Source organism: Lichenostomus cassidix, chromosome 8, assembly GCF_008360975.1.
Source record: "Lichenostomus cassidix isolate B80296 chromosome 8, HeHo_3.0, whole genome shotgun sequence".
Lineage (NCBI taxonomy): Eukaryota > Metazoa > Chordata > Aves > Passeriformes > Meliphagidae > Lichenostomus > Lichenostomus cassidix.
In genome coordinates this window covers 16109365-16126526 of record NC_139489.1, presented here as the reverse complement: position 1 = coordinate 16126526, position 17162 = coordinate 16109365, and the positions used below count along the sequence as shown (strand labels likewise).

Here is a 17162-nt window from a genome sequence, read left to right as displayed (position 1 = left end):
ATTCTAATGCTTAAGAAACAGACATAATGGAATTTAATGTTTTGCATATAATTTTAAGTGTCAAATGCATAGTTTAAAAGAAAAAAATCTTTTCTGGTCTTCCAAGAAACAATAATAAAAACTAACCCTGAGTTTATGAATGTTGCTTTCTAAACCAGCCTATACTTGCCTTGATTATAGTGTCTTAATTTTTTTTTCTAGACCCAAATAAAACAGTTATAATTTAAAAAAGGCAAATAGTAAGTATTATAGGATATGTAATCTTGAATTGTTTGTTGTGTTCTTTGAAGTTCTCGAATATATCACTGAAGTTTGTAGATAGCATGCTGAATTCAATCCTTGTGCTTTCTGTATTTGTAACAATTGACATCATCTGTTGCCAGTGTTTGGATTCCTTTAGGTTGGGAATACTGTCTTGCTTTCATTGTATTCATCTCTGCTCCAGTGTCTGTGGATTGCAGTGCATGCCTTCCCCTCCAGCAAGTGGTGATTGCAACAAATGGGTTGCTGGTTACTGATAGAGCCTGGATCTGCTCTGGCTTTGCCCATTTTACCTGCAGTTGTGCTTTGTTTTTGTTGTATGTGCGTGCACAGAAACTGACTGCTCAGAGGGAGCAGCAGAAGTGATTTAGTGAATTGTCATTTTTCTGTAATTACTGTCCATGTCATCCAATGTCTGTGAACTCTGGAAACTGTTCAGTTTAGCCATCAAGTGCTGTTTTGGGGACAGCCTAGGAAGTGTGGAGCTTGCTCTAGGGTTCAGGCAATGGATCTCCTTTCAGTCATGATGACAGGTGATGCTGTGGACCTCCTGTTATTTCAGGCTGCATGACTGTCAACTTTGTTTGCTAATTGCCTGTAGAAGTGATCCTTCCCAGTCCCAGTGAGGCAGATGTATATTTGGGGTTGAAGTGCAATACTAGGGTGGGTCTTTGTTCTGGACAAGAAGTAAGGTGGTATGATAGAATGACTGTGGACACTTATTTTGTCCTAATTTACAGTTTGAAAAGCAGCCAAAAGCCATCACCAAATATCTTTTTGTTCTTTTGTGTGAACAAACTTTACCTGTCTCTGATGGGTTATGTTACTTCATCATCTTGTCTGACCTGTATTGCTTTTGCTGCTACAGTTTAATCTTTAAAAAAACCAAAACCAAGCAAACAAACAAAACAATCAGAAAAATCCCCAAACAACAAAAACAAGTCCAAACATAGTATTTTTTTGTAGGCTGTTTTAATGTGTTCTGTTACCTGGTAAACTATTGAACTTCCCAAACTTCTGAGTTTTCTTATGGCCTATTGTCATGACTAAATCTTAGTGATTTTAACATAGCATTATTTAACCTGTTTGATGACATCATAACATGTTCTTGGAATTCTCACTCATCAGTATCTTATACTGTATTAACTATGTAGTTTTTCCTTTGTTTTCATCAGGCTGGCAGATGGGGTCAGTCTCTCAGTGGTGTATTGTTGTTGCGGTAAATTAACCCTGCACTGGTAGCTAAGAAGATGTTAGAGGAGCTTACTGTTATTTTTGTTATAGAAGGCTAAAACTATCAGATGTCACTTAAAATGGGTATAAAAAATTAATAGTTAGCCAAAACCTAACATTCTGAACATGCACTATCAACATAACTATTGTGTAAAGTTAGTTTTATGTCTCTCGTTTTTCTTTCATTCTTCTTGATGGTATGGACCTCAAACAGTGAACTGCTTCCAGGCATTGTAAAAATATATTCCAGGTTCTACGCTGTCTGATACAGCAGAGCTGATATCCAATATTCAAGGAATTTTTTTCTCCATTAGAGTCCATTACTGGTGGAACTTTGGGTTTGACTGAAGTCTTAGTAAATATTTCTCAGCCCTTTGGAGAAAGAATTGTGATCAGTCTTTCTAAAGACAAAACGACAAAAGCAAGTTTAAATTCCGTAATGAGTCACATTGTGTTAAAATGGGCTTGGGATTTTTACGTGAACTTTTTAGTGTCTGGCTGACACTGAAAATCATCTGTGTTTCATTGATCTCCTTTTGTGTTCTTCCCCTAGTAGGCTGTTTTGAAAGAAGTAAACAGGCCCTTATTTCTAAATAAAAGTGCAAAAGTCAGTTGCCAGCTAATCAGAACATAACTGACTTCATTTGATGATGAGCAGATACATTTCTCTGAAGAGTCATTTCCCTTTTTGTTATTCAATATCTAAGGAAAATCTAATTTTATGCTGTGCTCAGAGAAGGCTGCAGGAGCAGTGTTACAGACTTGAATAGCATGGAGGGACACCCTTCCATAGGACAAAAATACACTCTTTCCAGTTATGCTGTAAGTGCTTGTGAAGGCAAGTCATGGCTATGGTAAGTCAATTAGTGGCAAAATGAAATATTACTGCAGGACCACAGATGTTGGCATGGATTGTGTTAAAAGAATTGACTGTTGATGTTTGCAGCTGTGTTTATATCGACTCTGTTTACTGGATAGCTTGGACACCTTTCCTATGTGGAAATTACTAATTCTCACTGCTGAAACTTTTACCTTCCATTTCTTGTCTGTCAGCAGCTGCAGGTGGTAGTGAGTTGTTCACAAGAAAAGCTGGTTACCAGTCAGTTATTTAGAAACTGTTTCACTTGAGTTTAACTGACAGAAAGATGGCCTTTTAGCTGATCATTTAAAGGAGAGGAATATCCTGAAGGTGAGGGTCTCACCAACCTCTGTCATGTGGTTTATTTAATTCTAGACAGTAATTAATGAAGTTTTAGGTGTTACCATATTGCATAAGGGACATGCTTACGTCGTTTGGTTTCTCTATTAAGTCTCATTTCATACATCCCTTTGGAAAGGGAGCTGTGCACAGATTGGTACATGAGAGATGAGCATTTTGGTTCTAACCTGCACATTGTGACGTAAGTTAACCTGGTCTCTATAAAAAGGGAGAATTAGACCCAGAAAATTCTTGAGCTGCTAGTACATAAACAAAGTTGCATGGAATGGTATGTTTTCATGTGTCAGATACTAAATACTTTTAAACTTACCAATATAACTCCTTGTAAATTTTGTATCCTTTTAACATGAAGCATTGTGTTAAAAACATTGATTTTTATAAGGGTCAGTGAACGTTTAAAAATAGGACCCAGTTGTTTCTCACTTCCAAAATACGGACCTGAAGCTTTTAGTAAATTTAACTGCATTTGTGTACTTTTGTTTATTTTTGTCCTGACATAGTGTAAGTGCTAGACCTGTCTCCTTCCCAGGAGGCAGCTAGGCTTTGGGGAACGAGTAGGAAAGTAAGATCTGTAGAAAGGAGCTTTAGTTATAAACATATGTCCATCTGAATGTGTTACTCTTGTAAGTGCCTGGTGATACTTGAACTCCAGTTAAACAACTGAGTTGCATTTTACTGAAAAGACAAAACCCCTAAATCTTCCAATCTATTACATAAAAAAACCCTGACACTGTTGATTTTATTTAGTTGGTTAATCTGGTTGTTCCCTTTGTTCTGTTAGCCAAATATACTTGAGGATGGTCCTTCAAGTATATGTGTGTATCATTGGCATGCTGAACCTCCAATACGATGTTTTCCAGATTGAAGCTTAAGAGAACAAAGGAAGTTCTCCGTTAAAAGTTTTTACTGTAGTCCATTAGTATTTTCTCTTGCAGTTCTGTGGAGTTCTCAGCCATCTTTTGTACAAAAGCATTGTATCTAATTCTTTTCCCTCAAGAGAAGGTCTCAGTTTCCTGAAGATTGTTACATTCCTGTGTCAGATGAGAAACTTTCTGATAAATAATCATCTTTAGATGGACAGAGATAGTATCTGCAAAAGCACTATGGTTTGTCTTCTCAGCACCCTGGCACAATGCTTGACAAACTGTAAACCACACTGGACTGCAGAGGTAATTAAAAGCCTGGAATTGTTCTTGGAAAGAAATGAAATGTAGTGCAACTTTGGTTAGTGATGGAAATATTACTGATATGACTTTGAGCAATGGTTTCAACCTTTACTGAGTTGCTATACATGCGAACTGCCACTTCAAGTTTCTTTGGGACCATCAAAACCCCATGACGTGTTTGTCAGATGATGACTTTTAAAATATAATGCTAACCAAAGCTTTCTGATAGCCTAAATTTTATGCAATCTAAAATGTTAGACTGCTTTATTTTTTTGTATCAGAAAGACTTGGAGAGTTACTGTGTATCAACTGAAATGGAAGCTAGAGAATGCTAGCCATCATATTCCTGACTACTGTTAGGTGATACTACAAGAAAAATTAGGAATATGAGGGTAAGTCAGGACTTCTCACTCATGTTTTGGCAGAAATCAGTTATATGAGTTTGCAGTGTAAAAGACACAAATGAAGTTTATTGTGAAGCCGTGTTTGAGGCCTAAAGTAGGATTTTAGCTTGTCAGGGTGCATGATAGCAGGCTGATTCACCAGCTGCATCTCCTGCATGTGTCATTGACTGAGTCGGTTTAATTTATTCTACAGATATTAGAATGCTATTAACTTTGAAGCAAGAAGGAGACTGGAATGCTATAAAACTGGCTTCAAAACCACATATACAATTTAAGACCCAATTATGTCAGGCTTCTTTTTATATGTAGAGTAGTATGGAGATTCCTTCCGGTATTTTGGAAGTTCCCATTTCTTTCTCTTTTCATGAAGAAAAGAAATCGTTGAAATCGAATGATACATACAGTAGTGTTTGTGTAAGGCTTGCAGTTATTTTTACTTTGTCATATGGTAAGAATAGTTGAAACAGTATTTTGGGTAATGAAGATATCTTTGATACAAATGTTCCTCAGGGAAATGCAGGGAAAAGTTAGTAAGCTAATTCAGTGTATACATTGAAATACCTTTTAAAAAGAAATCTAAATAGACTTATTTAGGAAAAAACACATATTGTCTGGCAAATGTAAATACACGGGGTGCTAACATAATTGGGCTTTCTGTAAGGTGCTGCACATTACCTGAGTGTTCTCAGGGAAAGAGGTTTATACATTTGTGTATAATATGGAATGTTGCAGTCTACCTTTAGCTGGCCTTACTTAAAATAGTTTATATGCAGTGTCACTGCAGTATTCTTTTGAGTAACTTGGAAAACTACACACAGTATTGTAGTTCCTCTTGGTAATAAAATCCTGTAATCACCAGCTGATTAAATACACTAAACATGAAGTTGAGATACTGAATTTTATATAGTTTAATTGGCATATATATGCTGTATATCATGCATCTGTTGGAGCTTTGCAAGCGGGAGGGCTCCGGCAGTGGGTGAGGAGCGGCGGAGGTGGGACAATGATGGCAAAGACAAAAGTCCTGTGTCGTGTGTAGTTAGATTTATCTAGTGACCTGGCTAAGATCTTAGGAGGGGTGCTGTGGTGTATCTGGCTGTCCTTGTTACTGCTGAGCACAAACAGCTGAGCACATGACTACAATCTCTTTTCCACAGCAATGAAGAGTAGCAAAAGGAAGGACACTTTGTAACTGAAGTGAGGAGCATCGTTGTTGCAGACAAAAAGCAGACGCTGCTGCAGGCCTGCAGATGTATCCCTGTTAAAATAACCGTGTTTTTAAGAAAACGTTTAGGAAAGCCTTGAAGACAGTGTCCAAAAACCCAGAGATTAAAGGTTTAATGAGATTTGTTCTCTTGAGTCTTTGCAGAATGCTGTGTTAAGCAAAATCACATCTCTAAAGAAGTGAGGTTAAACCCAATGCTCATACAGGTTTTCCTGTGTTTGCTGGAGTTGGTGTTGCCCAATGAAACTATCTGCTGTCATTCATGTGAAATGTATTCTCATTGCCATGCCTGTGATTTTTAACTAGGGGAGCCCCAGTTCCTCTGACAGGGCTAGAGTGAAACCTTTAGTTCTTTCCTTTGTGCTGTCAGAGGAAAGAGGTACAGATCTGGACATCAGTAGGATTCACTTGTGTCCTGTGTGTACATATTGTCTTAGTAGAGTGACAGATTCCTTGTTGCAGGGGTTGTCAGCAGAAACGTGGGAGGCAGCAGTGGTCAGTGGTTTAGTGACTGCCAAACACAGCTACCCTGTTGGATAGAACAGTGTCCATGGGATTGGAAAGCTTGTGACATGTAGCAGGGATTTTCAGGCTTTATTAAGAGGAAGATAGAGTTGAAAAGGCAAGTATAGGAGTATGCCATTTGTCCATAGGAATGCCGGTGCATTATTCTTCACAGGAGAAAAAAAAATTAAACCAAACTATAGGTTTGCAGCTTAAAATTTGTAAAATAATTCAAGTAACTGGATCTTTATATGTTAATATTGATGTTCTGTGTTTTCCACATCACTAGAACTAGCTCAACAAATGTAACTGCTAATTCCATAATTTCCTGAAGAGAATCAATGTTACTAATAAACTAGCATCAAAATAATTTGCTTTATTGCCAGTGATTTTCTGTTACAATTTAGATTAAGTTCTATTTGCATGTTAGTATTTAAAGAGAACCAAAAGAAAAGACATACTAAAAAGAAACCAGCAAAACCAAATCCCTAAAATTACTAATGTCAATATATGCTCATTTTCAAAAATCCTAGTATTTTATAATTGACTTCCTGGACATTGTAATTCCTAATCAGAGTATTTTATTTCCACTTCTCATCAAAATACTGATTTGTTCTCAGATTTGAGTGAAACCACACAGAGGAAAGAAACTCTACAAACTGTGCATAAGATTTATTTTACAATTAGTGTTCTGATGCATATTGGGTTCTGGAGGCAGTTTGCTGGAGTCATAGATATAAAAATGTAGAATCATCTTAATTAATGAGGTATGCATTTGTTCAGATCAGGTTTCTTGGGATACAGCCCAAGGTTTTCTCATTTTCAAATTTCAGTGACCTGTTTTCTGGAAGGTCTTAAATAATTTTTCAAAGAGTAACTCTATGAAATCTCTGCCACTGTTATAAATTTTGAAATTAACTTAGGTGAAATGATGAAATACAAAAAATCCTTTTACTGGATCCTATTTAGGGAAATGGATGATGAACGCATAGCTAAATATTTTCATGTCTAAGTTCAGGAGCCTTCACTGATTCTGACAATTTAAGAGTGCTGGCTTTAGATATTTAGGAAACCAGGAAAAGCCTAGCAAAAAGGAAGTAGTCGTGACTAGTTAGCTGTTAGATCAGAATTGTGTTCACCTTAATTTAGCTTGGCCCTAGGTGACTGCCGTAACTGTTTTTCCCCAAACGAATTCTTCATGTGTTTTTGATGCAAACTCCACTGTGAGCCTTTTGATCTTCAAACATTTGCTTTTGGCAGCTGTGCACTCTGCCTGCTCTATGTGTCAGTGTTTTCAGATAGCTGGCTAGGAATAGTTTTGGGGTACTAATTCTCTGGTACATTCTAATGAAACTCTGGTACTAATTCTCTGGTACATTCTAATGAAACTCTGAGCTTCCCTGAGAAACATTATTGTTTGCCACATTGTTTTGACTGACTTAACTGCTGTCTTGCATGGTTTTCTTGAGCTTATGATATTCTTCACATAATTGGCTTCTACAAACCTTTGAGTTAATTTTTTTAGTGCCCAGTGGTATATTGGTGAATGAATGTAAGCAAGATTTTTGATTTCTATCCATACTCTACCCCCCTTCATCTCTCTTACTGTACAGTGAGCCTCATCATTTATAAACCAGATTGACCTTGAATTTTCTTTTTTGTCTTCAAGTCTTCCCAGTTACTTTACTTTGTGAAGGTATAAAGATTGAATGTGTGTTTTATCTTCCTGTTTGCACCACATAGGGTATTACTCAAAATCACTACTTTTCTAATCTTTATACCTAAGATTCTTAGAGCAGGTGACTCCTAAAGCCTGCTGTGTATGGCAGTCATTTTTACTGTGTTGAGATTGGCCCTGTTTCTGCCAGCATTTATTTTTGGAATAGTTGCATTACTTGTGATATTTTAAGCAGTTTAAAGCCTTTGAGAAAATAATCAGTCTTAAGTGAGATGTATGAGTTACCTTCATTATAATGTGATTTTATTCAAAGTGAAACAGTGGTAATTTATCCTTTCATAGCAGTAGTGAATAAAGGATATAAACTGAGTGAAATATTAATGCATGTATTAAACCTTGGATTTTGAAACCTCTAGTAATTTTCATTCCTTTCTTTTATAAAAGATGGTGTCAAATGCTGGTGTTGGAAGCAACTTTTTTCCAATATTTTATTTAAAAGATAGGTGTTTGGATCTTTGTGCTTTGGGTTGTTGTGGTGGTTTTGTTTTTGTTTTGTTTTTTTTTTCTTTGTCTTTTTTTCTTCTTTTCCTATACTGGAGTTTTTCTGTCTAACAGTGACACAAGAACCAACTGGAAACTTTCTGATGCTTACATTGGTATCTTACTATTTCCGCCTGTAGTTTGCATCCCTGCCTCTGAAGACTTCTAGCAAAATACGATACCATTTTCAGAATGAATGCTATGTGTATGGATATTGGAAACATCTTCCAGTCTTCTAGGAGGGCTCTTAGGTGTCACGTTGTTGTTGGAGAGTAAGTGTGAAGGTTGAGTACCACGTGTTTTGGTTTGGCCTGTGGTGTTCCTCTTGTTTTCTGAAGGCATTCAGTGTGTCTTCTTTTTGGTATGAAGTGAAAATAAAATACCGCTGGATTTGATTGACCAGAAAGTTCTTTGTAGCATTGTATCCAAATAAAAGCTTCTGTTTCAGGAACCAGTTTTTCAATCTATATATTGTGCTTCAGATAAGTGCACAGTGTGATGAGATGGAGTTTCTTATTCCGATCAAAATTTTGCTTTAATTGGATTCTATTGGAGGATCTTGGCAAGGGATTTTTTTTTCCCAGTAGCTCAGTGTCTTTTAGTATCTTAGTAATTATTTATAAGCTGTACTGCAGAATGGCTTGTGGCATTGAGTAATTCAGTGTTTTGAGGAAATCAGCAAAGTTCAAGATAGTTACGAACACCACCACTTCAGAAGTTCCTCTTCAGCCTTAGTTTTGCCAAGTTTTAACATTTGCTAGGCAGCCAGCCCTTCCTCTGAGGTGCATCTGGATTTCCTGAGTTGAGCTGTGGAAGAATTAAACTCTTGAGTCACTGTAGGTCAAAGCCTCTTACACGATGCTGAAGGGAAGCTCTAGTGAGGGTTCACTGAAAGATGCCCCCAACAGCTGCACTTCTTTCCATAGCATTGGTCAAGAAGCAGCGGCAGGTAATGATCTGCACCAGTTAACCTTTGCTTTCCCAACCCTACTGCTTCCCTGACTGTCTGCTTGAGTAGCACCTCTAGCTTTGTTCTCAAAACCCTGGCTCTGTCCAGGCACTGGCAGTGGGATTGGGGATCAAAGATGCTTGGTGTAGGAGTGACCTGAAGAGAAACTGAGGAGAGAAAAGAGGCAGCAATGGGATGCCTTACTGTGAGACTTTCAGGTGTTGTAGATTCATGGGCATAGATTATTTGTGACTGTTTTCTGCACAATGGCAGTGCTAGAGGATACTTTGCTTTGGTGTGATTAGAAATGTGGTGCCCCTGCTCCTCTGTTCTACCACTGTAGGGATTAGTGAAGGTGAGCAGTGGGTGGCCTGGGGGGTTACACTGGTATTCTGCTTCAGTGTCTATCAGTAAAGTAGTTGACTGTTTTTATATCTGTATTTCTACCGTTTCTGTGCCATTATTTTAGTTTATCAAGATGTTTTAAAATAAGCTTTTATTTCTATTTATTTTTATAATGGGAAGTCGGAGCTGATCCTGGATCCTGTGGTATTTCTGTACTGCAGAGATGAGCTCTGTGAGTATACATCAGGAGTTTCTCGGGGTTTGTCTTTGTGGATTAGCAACATACTTGCATGTTACTTCTATAATATTGTATTGCTGTTGATGCTTGTGTTACTTCTGACAGCCTTGGGGTCCTGGAGAAATAAATAATCTCAGTGTTGCTGTGTGCATATTGTATCATTTTTCCTTTGTTGGATGCAGCAGGTTTGCTGGAAAAAAGGAGTTTAAAAAGGACAACTTTAGCATCCTCTTCTCTTTGTTGATGCAGGTGGCGACAGACAAGGTTGCAGGCAAGCTGAGCTCTACTCTCTCATGGGTGAAGAACACAGTATCGCACACCGTCAGTCAAATGGCCAGCCAGGTGGCGAGTCCATCTGCCTCCTTACACACCACATCCCCCTCCACCACCCTGTCCACACCCGCCTTGTCACCCTCCTCACCAACACAGCTGAGCCCAGACGACTTAGAATTACTCGCTAAACTTGAGGAACAGAACAGGTGAATGGAAAACCTTTTGTTCTTCAAAGTACAATAATGAGACTAAAATTGGTTTATTGCAATTGTACCATAGAGACTATTAAAGGGGAATTAGTTAAAACTTCATGGCACAACACCTCAATTTGAAAGCCCAAAGGTTTAAGAACTTGTATTCTTGTGCTACGTTTTTACAAGCTATGTTTTTGTGGAACTCTAAAAGATGATTTTCCTCTTTTGGTCTTACAGGAGTATTTATAGCTGCCTCTAATAGTAAGAAATTACACTGACTCCATGATTTTAAGTATCCAATTTAAAGTAGAGTATCTCAGGGGTGCGACTTGTGTATAACCTTCTTACCTTTTAAGATCAAAACTATAATTTCTATTAATTTCTTGAAATCTTAAATATTTTTCAATTCTATTTTTTCCATTTTTATCCAGTTCTTGTTTCAGCTACATAACATGCTATGGTCAGCCACTGTCTTGCTGTTACACTAGTGGTGCCAGATGCGTTATGTCTTAAATTAATTAAAAGTAAATTCCTAATCAGTTTTTTCTCTTCATCTTGCCTGTATAGTAAGTAACCATTTTCCTGGTAGCCTTTCCATGAGTGCATATTTATCTGCACTGTGTACAATTCAAGATGCAGCTTTCAGGTGGATCAGTTGCTCTTGATATGCAAGGTGATTGCAAATTCACATCATCACTAAGAAATTAAATTGGTCTATATAATTTCTTAATGCTGAATTTCCAGAAGCCATACTCATTTTCACTTTTGAGGCAGGTCTTCTAAGTCATCTTCCCTTTTGCAAAATTTGGTTATACTTGACAAGTATGTTTCAGTAGTTTTTGAGAGGTTGACTGTAAACAACTTGAGCTTCAAGTAGATTTTCAGACTTGGCAGGTAGCAGCAGGGCTTTGTCACCTACTGAAGATGGCTATCCCTGTGCTGCAGTGATGTGCAGGGTTTGATAATCTAGATCAAACTAGCTTTAGTTCCAGCTTCTGTGAGTGTGCTGGACTTTGCACTGAGGCATTTAGATACTCTGGTTTTGGTTGGGTTAGGTTTTTTTGATTTGTTTGGGGTTTTTGGATATTTTTGGTTGGTTGGTTGGTTTGGGGGAGTTGGGTTTTTTTCTGGGGTTTTTTGGTTTGGTTTTTTTGTGGTTTGTTTTAGTTTTTTTGTTTGGTTTGGGTTTGGGTTTCTTTTTGTGGCTTTTTTGGTGTTTTTTGCTGTTTTTTAAAAATTACTATTCTTTCTAGAGGAGGTTGTTGGCTTGGGTTTTTTTGTTGTTGTCTAGTTTTTGTTTTGTTTGTTTGTTTGTTTTCTCTGCTGAGTCACTTCTGAGGGTAGCTACCACAAGTGGAGGAAGAGAGTAACTCTGGGGAGGAAGGGCCAATGCCTGTGTGTCACCTGGCTTGTGCTCTCTCATGTCTGCGTTCTGCAGCCTAATAGCAGCACGGTTTACAGGGAATTTGATACATCTGTCCAGATTTTGACAATACAAGAAATCTTCTAGAATCACCTCATACAGTCTTCTTTGTGATTTGAGATTGTCTCTTTTAGAAGATGAACTACGTGTGATTTTTGCCATGCAAATGAAAAGTTATCAAAAAAAGCAAAAAAGAGTTAAATAGGGGTTGTAAGAAAGCTAATTTGCATTTAATCTGAGGCTTTCTAGTCTATTCATGACAAAGTGATTAACTTTTATTTGAAAAGCAAACTGTTCTTTGGACTGCTTATCTATGTTGGAGCATAATGTTTTTACATCTGCAGTCTTCTCATCAAGGCCTGCAGTCAGACTACCTGGCTTGCTGAAACAATGTGAGCTTGGGCTTTCTATATCAAGTCAGCTCACTTCATTTAGTAAGTAAACTAGCAAATCTTGTCTGGTTTTATTAATTTTAGCCAGACATGTTGTTAGTCCCACTAGCCTTGTGTGTGAATTCTAATTAGAGGCTACCCTATCAAGTGTATCTTTGCTGGTGAGATATTGCCCTTTAATACTGAAATTCGATGCTCTTACACTGGGTGCACTGTGGTTTCAGAACAGTCTGTATCTGCAGTTTAGCACAGTGGCACTTTGTTGACAAGGAATTGTACTCTGTTCACAGGGAACCATTCTTCTTTCTGCTTGCTAGAAAAACTGCTGCTGATGGATGTTTGTAAAGGTTTCAGGTCTTTTGTAGGCTTTTATTTCAGAAGGAGAATATGAATTGGGTAAACAGTTAGAAAAGGGAAGAACTCAAATTGTTTCAAGCTTTGTCTTGTAGCATTCTGTAGTTTTATTATACTGAAAGTCCCCACAGAATAAAGAGGAAGCTCAGTCCAGAGTCCTGGTGGAACTGTTAGGCATTAGTAAATCATTTATAAAGTTTTAAATGAAAGCAAAGACTGACTAAACATCACAGAACTTGTGACTTACTGTAAAAAGAACTCATTTTCAAATCTAAGGACAATGAGTTTATCCAGGTAAGGTCAAATTACAGAAACTTAGTATAACTTCTACAGAAAGCAGTGAAAACTGGTAGTGTCTCATTAGAACCTTGGTTTTATAATCTTAATGTTTATTCTGTGCTTGTTTTTCCTCTGTGATTACTTTGAATTTGGTGTTTAGGCATTGTCTTGGATTGAGAGGAGTTTCAAATGAAATTTTCATTGTGGATCAGTATAATCCAGGTTTCTAAACATTTAACATGGATTTTAAAAGTATTTTCTTCAAAACTAAATTTTCTACATTCCATTAAAAATGGAAATTTATCTGAATTTTTTTAAGAACAAAATTTTAAATGAAAATTTGTCTTGAAAAGGCTTTGTTGTTTTTTTTTTTTCTGAAGGTATTACCATTTAGCTCTTTTCCAAACAAAACACTGCTGCTGAAACTACTATTTATCTTCGTGAATTAAATTACCTTTTCCCTGACTTTCAAAAACACCAGTAGGTGAAAACTGGAACAGGAAAAGCAAGTATAAACATCTTTATTGTAGCAGACAGCTTAAAAATTGAAGGTATGCTGAGATTTCTGTACCATCTCAGATACAATATACCCCAGGTTATAATTTATTAAATATCCAAAGCATAACCTGACCTTGCTGAAATGCTGGAGGATTAACCTGCATGCTAATTTTTGAGAAATTATTCAACCACGTGGCTCTGATGTACTGATGCTGGAATTCTTAGAAGTTAAAGTGCAAATGAAACTCTTGGTATAGCAAAACACTTTTAATTTAGTCTGAATTGTTGCTCGTACCTAACACATGGTGTAAAAAATTTCCCCCTGCTTATGGGGCTCAATATTGGTTAAAGATAAACAAAGCATTGCCTTTTTGCCACATCAATGGCCACAGCAACCAGCTCCCAGGGCAGTGTCCTCAGGAACTTGTCTGGCACTTGACACATCTTTATTTATACTTTGCTGCTGGATAACCCCAGAGGTTCTCACGTTTAAGCTTCTCACTTTAATTACACATTCATTAGCTCTACTAATCACTTCTGTTGCCTGGTCCTTGGTCTGTAGGTTTGGGATTTCTTCTGTGCACTTATAAAACACCATGTTGATTTGTGAACAGTTGTCAGCAAATGTCAGTTTTAAAATTGCTTCAAAGGTTTTAGTTGTTCTGTCTTTATTTACATTGTCAATTTTAAAACAGTGTGATCAGGTAGACTTCTAGGAGGCTAATTTTTTGTCTTTTAAATGACTGTAATTTTTAAAGTTCTTTGACATTTGATGCTATCATTGAGGATATTTAACTTCCTTAGGTTTTCTTTGTCACTCTGATCCATGACAGCTATGGGTGACAATTTTATCTGTTTCTTAAAATGCTGCAGTGTAAACTATTCTGTCTGCAGATTTACTTGAGATCTCAAGACAAAACGGTAGCATTGAAAGGTTTTTTTCACATTTAGTCCAAATGAGTGTTGGCAAAACTGTTTCACTGAACCTCTGGGGGCATTCCTTGTCAAGACGTTGGAAGAACTGACTTCTTAACAATTAATCCTGTGTGATCCTTCAATTGGAAGAACTTGAGTTTGGTTTTTGTGTGCTTTCTTTGCAGACTCTTGGAAACAGATAGCAAATCCTTACGATCAGTAAATGGGTCAAGAAGAAATAGTGGATCTTCTCTTGTATCTAGTTCATCAGCTTCCAGCAATCTCAGCCATCTTGAAGAAGACTCGTGGATCCTGTGGGGCAGGATTGTGAATGAATGGGAAGATGTACGGAAAAAGAAAGAAAAGCAAGTTAAGGTAGTAGTTGGAAACTGTTTTTTTAAAATATATTTTTGATGTGATATAGGTGATATTGTTTTATCTTTGTGTTGGGCATGTTCTTTTTAAATGAATATGTAATAGAAACTTCCAGCTGAATCTTTCCATCCCTAAGCCTTACTGCTTCCTATGTAACCTTCCTTTATGCAGTGACCCAGCAAATGTCTCCTGCTGAAAACCAGATGCATTTACTGTATCTTGAATACTAAAGCTTTCAGTTTATCTCTAATGAGAGATTTCCATGAGTACAGGGGTGATTGGCTTCATGTTTCCAAAAATGGAATTACGGCAAATCAACTTAAGGGCATCTGATGGCTTGATACTATGATTATGTATATACATGCTATGCTGCTATATACTCAGCAGCTTTCTTTTTAAAGCATTCTGAATAGGAGAGCTGATAATTCTACTTGGAGGCTCCAATGAGTTTAGGCTTTTGTGCATGCCAAATATGTTGACCCCAGGGATGACCTTAGGCAGAACACATAGTTTCTAAATTCTGGATGGAGGGGATGAACTTTGACCAGCATGTCCAGTCTGGGTTAGTTGTGGTCATGTACAGAAGTGGAGTTCAATTGCACTTTAAATTCAAACTAAAAAGCATTTAGTGCATTTGAGCATATCCATGTTTCAGTGGCAGCAAGTACAGCAGCGTGGGATTTTTTTGTTAGGCAAGTCTGTTCTGCTTTGGTCCTTTATTGGCTGTAGTCTGTAGTTTTATGTGCAGAATACAAATGTGTCAGGGTCTTTTGAGCAGTTTGAAATGTGTGTCTATGAATAGGTTGTGGGAAGGCAGAACAATGGGCTAAAGTAAAGTATCTTTTATATGAAGCAGTTGTGAAGAGAGAACATGACTTGAGAGAGGAAACAAGGGAAGAAAATGAACTCAAGATTTCTTGCTTGCATAGGCAAAGCAATTTCTGGAAAAGTGTTCCAAAAGGCCATGAAAAGAAGGCCATATGAACCTGGCAAGGGAAAGGAGAAGTGAAATGGTAATAAGTAGATCTGGTTAGTTAGAATTTGTTTGAACATTTTCAAGTGTCACAAGTACCACTTGTTTTTACAGCTGGCCAAGTACAATTTGGGGAGTATTTGACTAACTTTCAGGGAATATTTAATGATATTGCTGACTAATATTAGATTGAAAACTACCCAAGTTTCCCTTTGCTGTTAAATAATTCTCAGTCTTTTTTGGTCAAAAGTCAGCCTTAACTGTCAGTCTTCATTTTATGATGGAGTATTAGAACATCCATACCTATTCCCTGATTTTGCCAGTGCGTACATAGGTAGCAGCATCTTTTTGTCCTGGCTGTAAAAGCTGGTCTTAGGTTATTAGAAATCTGGTGAGTTCTTAAGTTTTAGGCATATATGTCTATACCTCCCTCCAAAGATGATGTGTTCAATCCACTTCACAACTTGCTTCCTGTTTATGGAGGGCTTTTGAAGGATGACTGAAGTCTTGCTGTTCAATTCACATGACATTGTGTAGAATAGCATCATTTTAGTGCTGCCTAGTAGGTGTGTTTTCCTGCTGTTCCTTTTAGGAAAGTTGGAGGGGTTAATGCTATTATTCTGTCAAGCAGGTACATGGTAACTTAATGAGGCATTAGCAAGAAGTTTCTTGCTTTATTAGTAGCCCTTGAGGCTTTAGATGACTGATGTACAGTCCAGTCATGTTGTTGACAAAGGGTAGCTACAGACAAAGAAAGTTCTCTAAAGCTGATGTGTTAGGGTTCTTGTCTCGGAGTTGGGAATCTTTTAGGCAATAACATCCTGTTGCGTTGTAGACAGGAGAAATAGTTGGAGTAGCATTACTATGATGGTTCTGAAGAAGGATGGATTGAGAGTTTAGGGATATTAGAAAATGGGGTCAGTGGTGCAAAACTCCTGCAGTAGAGTTCAAGCTTAAGAAAAGCAAAACTTGAAAGCAATAGTCTCTTTGAAAGATATCAGTGTTACATTAATTATTTGTAATGCTGGAGAAGCAGGAGAAATATCTAGAACAAACAGGAAGAAGAAGAAGCTTTGCAGAATAGAAGATAACTCTGGCTTCAGAAATAATAATAATAAAAGAAATTAGTTTTTAGGAGACAGAATACTTGATAACAGTTTTTAAAGTACAAAAATTATTAAAGGAAATAGTCTTGAAGAGACAATCTTCTAGGTCAGACTGATTCTAATTGCAGAAAGTTACCACCAAGACAGTCTGTAAAATTCCTGAATAATGCTGCTTTCTCTGGTTTCAGATCAAGCAACAAGACCACTTTGTCCTTGTGATTTCTTAAGAGACAAGTAACAGGTTCTTAGATATTTGAATTGTATAATACCTAGCTGATTTTTTTGGAAGATAAAATAAATTTAGTTAATTTAGTAGGTGTAAACTTAATGTTTTCTCCGTCCAGTGTCTGAAACTGCACTTAAATACTTTCTTAGAAGATAACTTGGAAATACTGGCACACCAGAGGAATTAGATGCAACTTGCCAAGCTTGTTAAATGACTTCTGTTAATTGTACTGTTCAGAGTTTTTGTTGCAGTTGGCTGTGCTACCGTTAGTTTTACTTTTTGTCATTTACCTGTTTTGGAAGTAATTCTTAGTTGATGATTTCTTAAATCTCAATTACTACAAATATTACTGAGGGTATTATCTTCAGTAATCTTTCGTGAAATAGAGAAAT

The 17162-nt window shown here is 37.1% G+C and overlaps 1 protein-coding gene across 9 annotated transcripts in view; it reads left to right on the top strand.

The window, feature by feature from the left end:
* The window catches only part of EVI5 (ecotropic viral integration site 5), a 79489-nt gene that overhangs the window by 5263 nt on the left and 57064 nt on the right, over positions 1 to 17162 (top strand). For 4 of the 9 annotated variants that reach the window (XM_085068069.1, XM_085068074.1, XM_085068072.1 and 1 more), the window contains 4 exons: positions 8371 to 8502; positions 9705 to 9756; positions 10012 to 10241; positions 14276 to 14465. In XM_085068069.1, the coding sequence (XP_084924195.1) occupies positions 9748 to 9756; positions 10012 to 10241; positions 14276 to 14465 (429 nt within the window). In that variant the 5' untranslated portion in view covers positions 8371 to 8502; positions 9705 to 9747. Of the gene's footprint in view, positions 1 to 8370; positions 8503 to 9704; positions 9757 to 10005; positions 10242 to 12564; positions 12693 to 14275; positions 14466 to 17162 lie in introns of those variants that run through there. The other 5 variants (XM_085068077.1, XM_085068076.1, XM_085068070.1 and 2 more) reach the window with 4 other exon arrangements.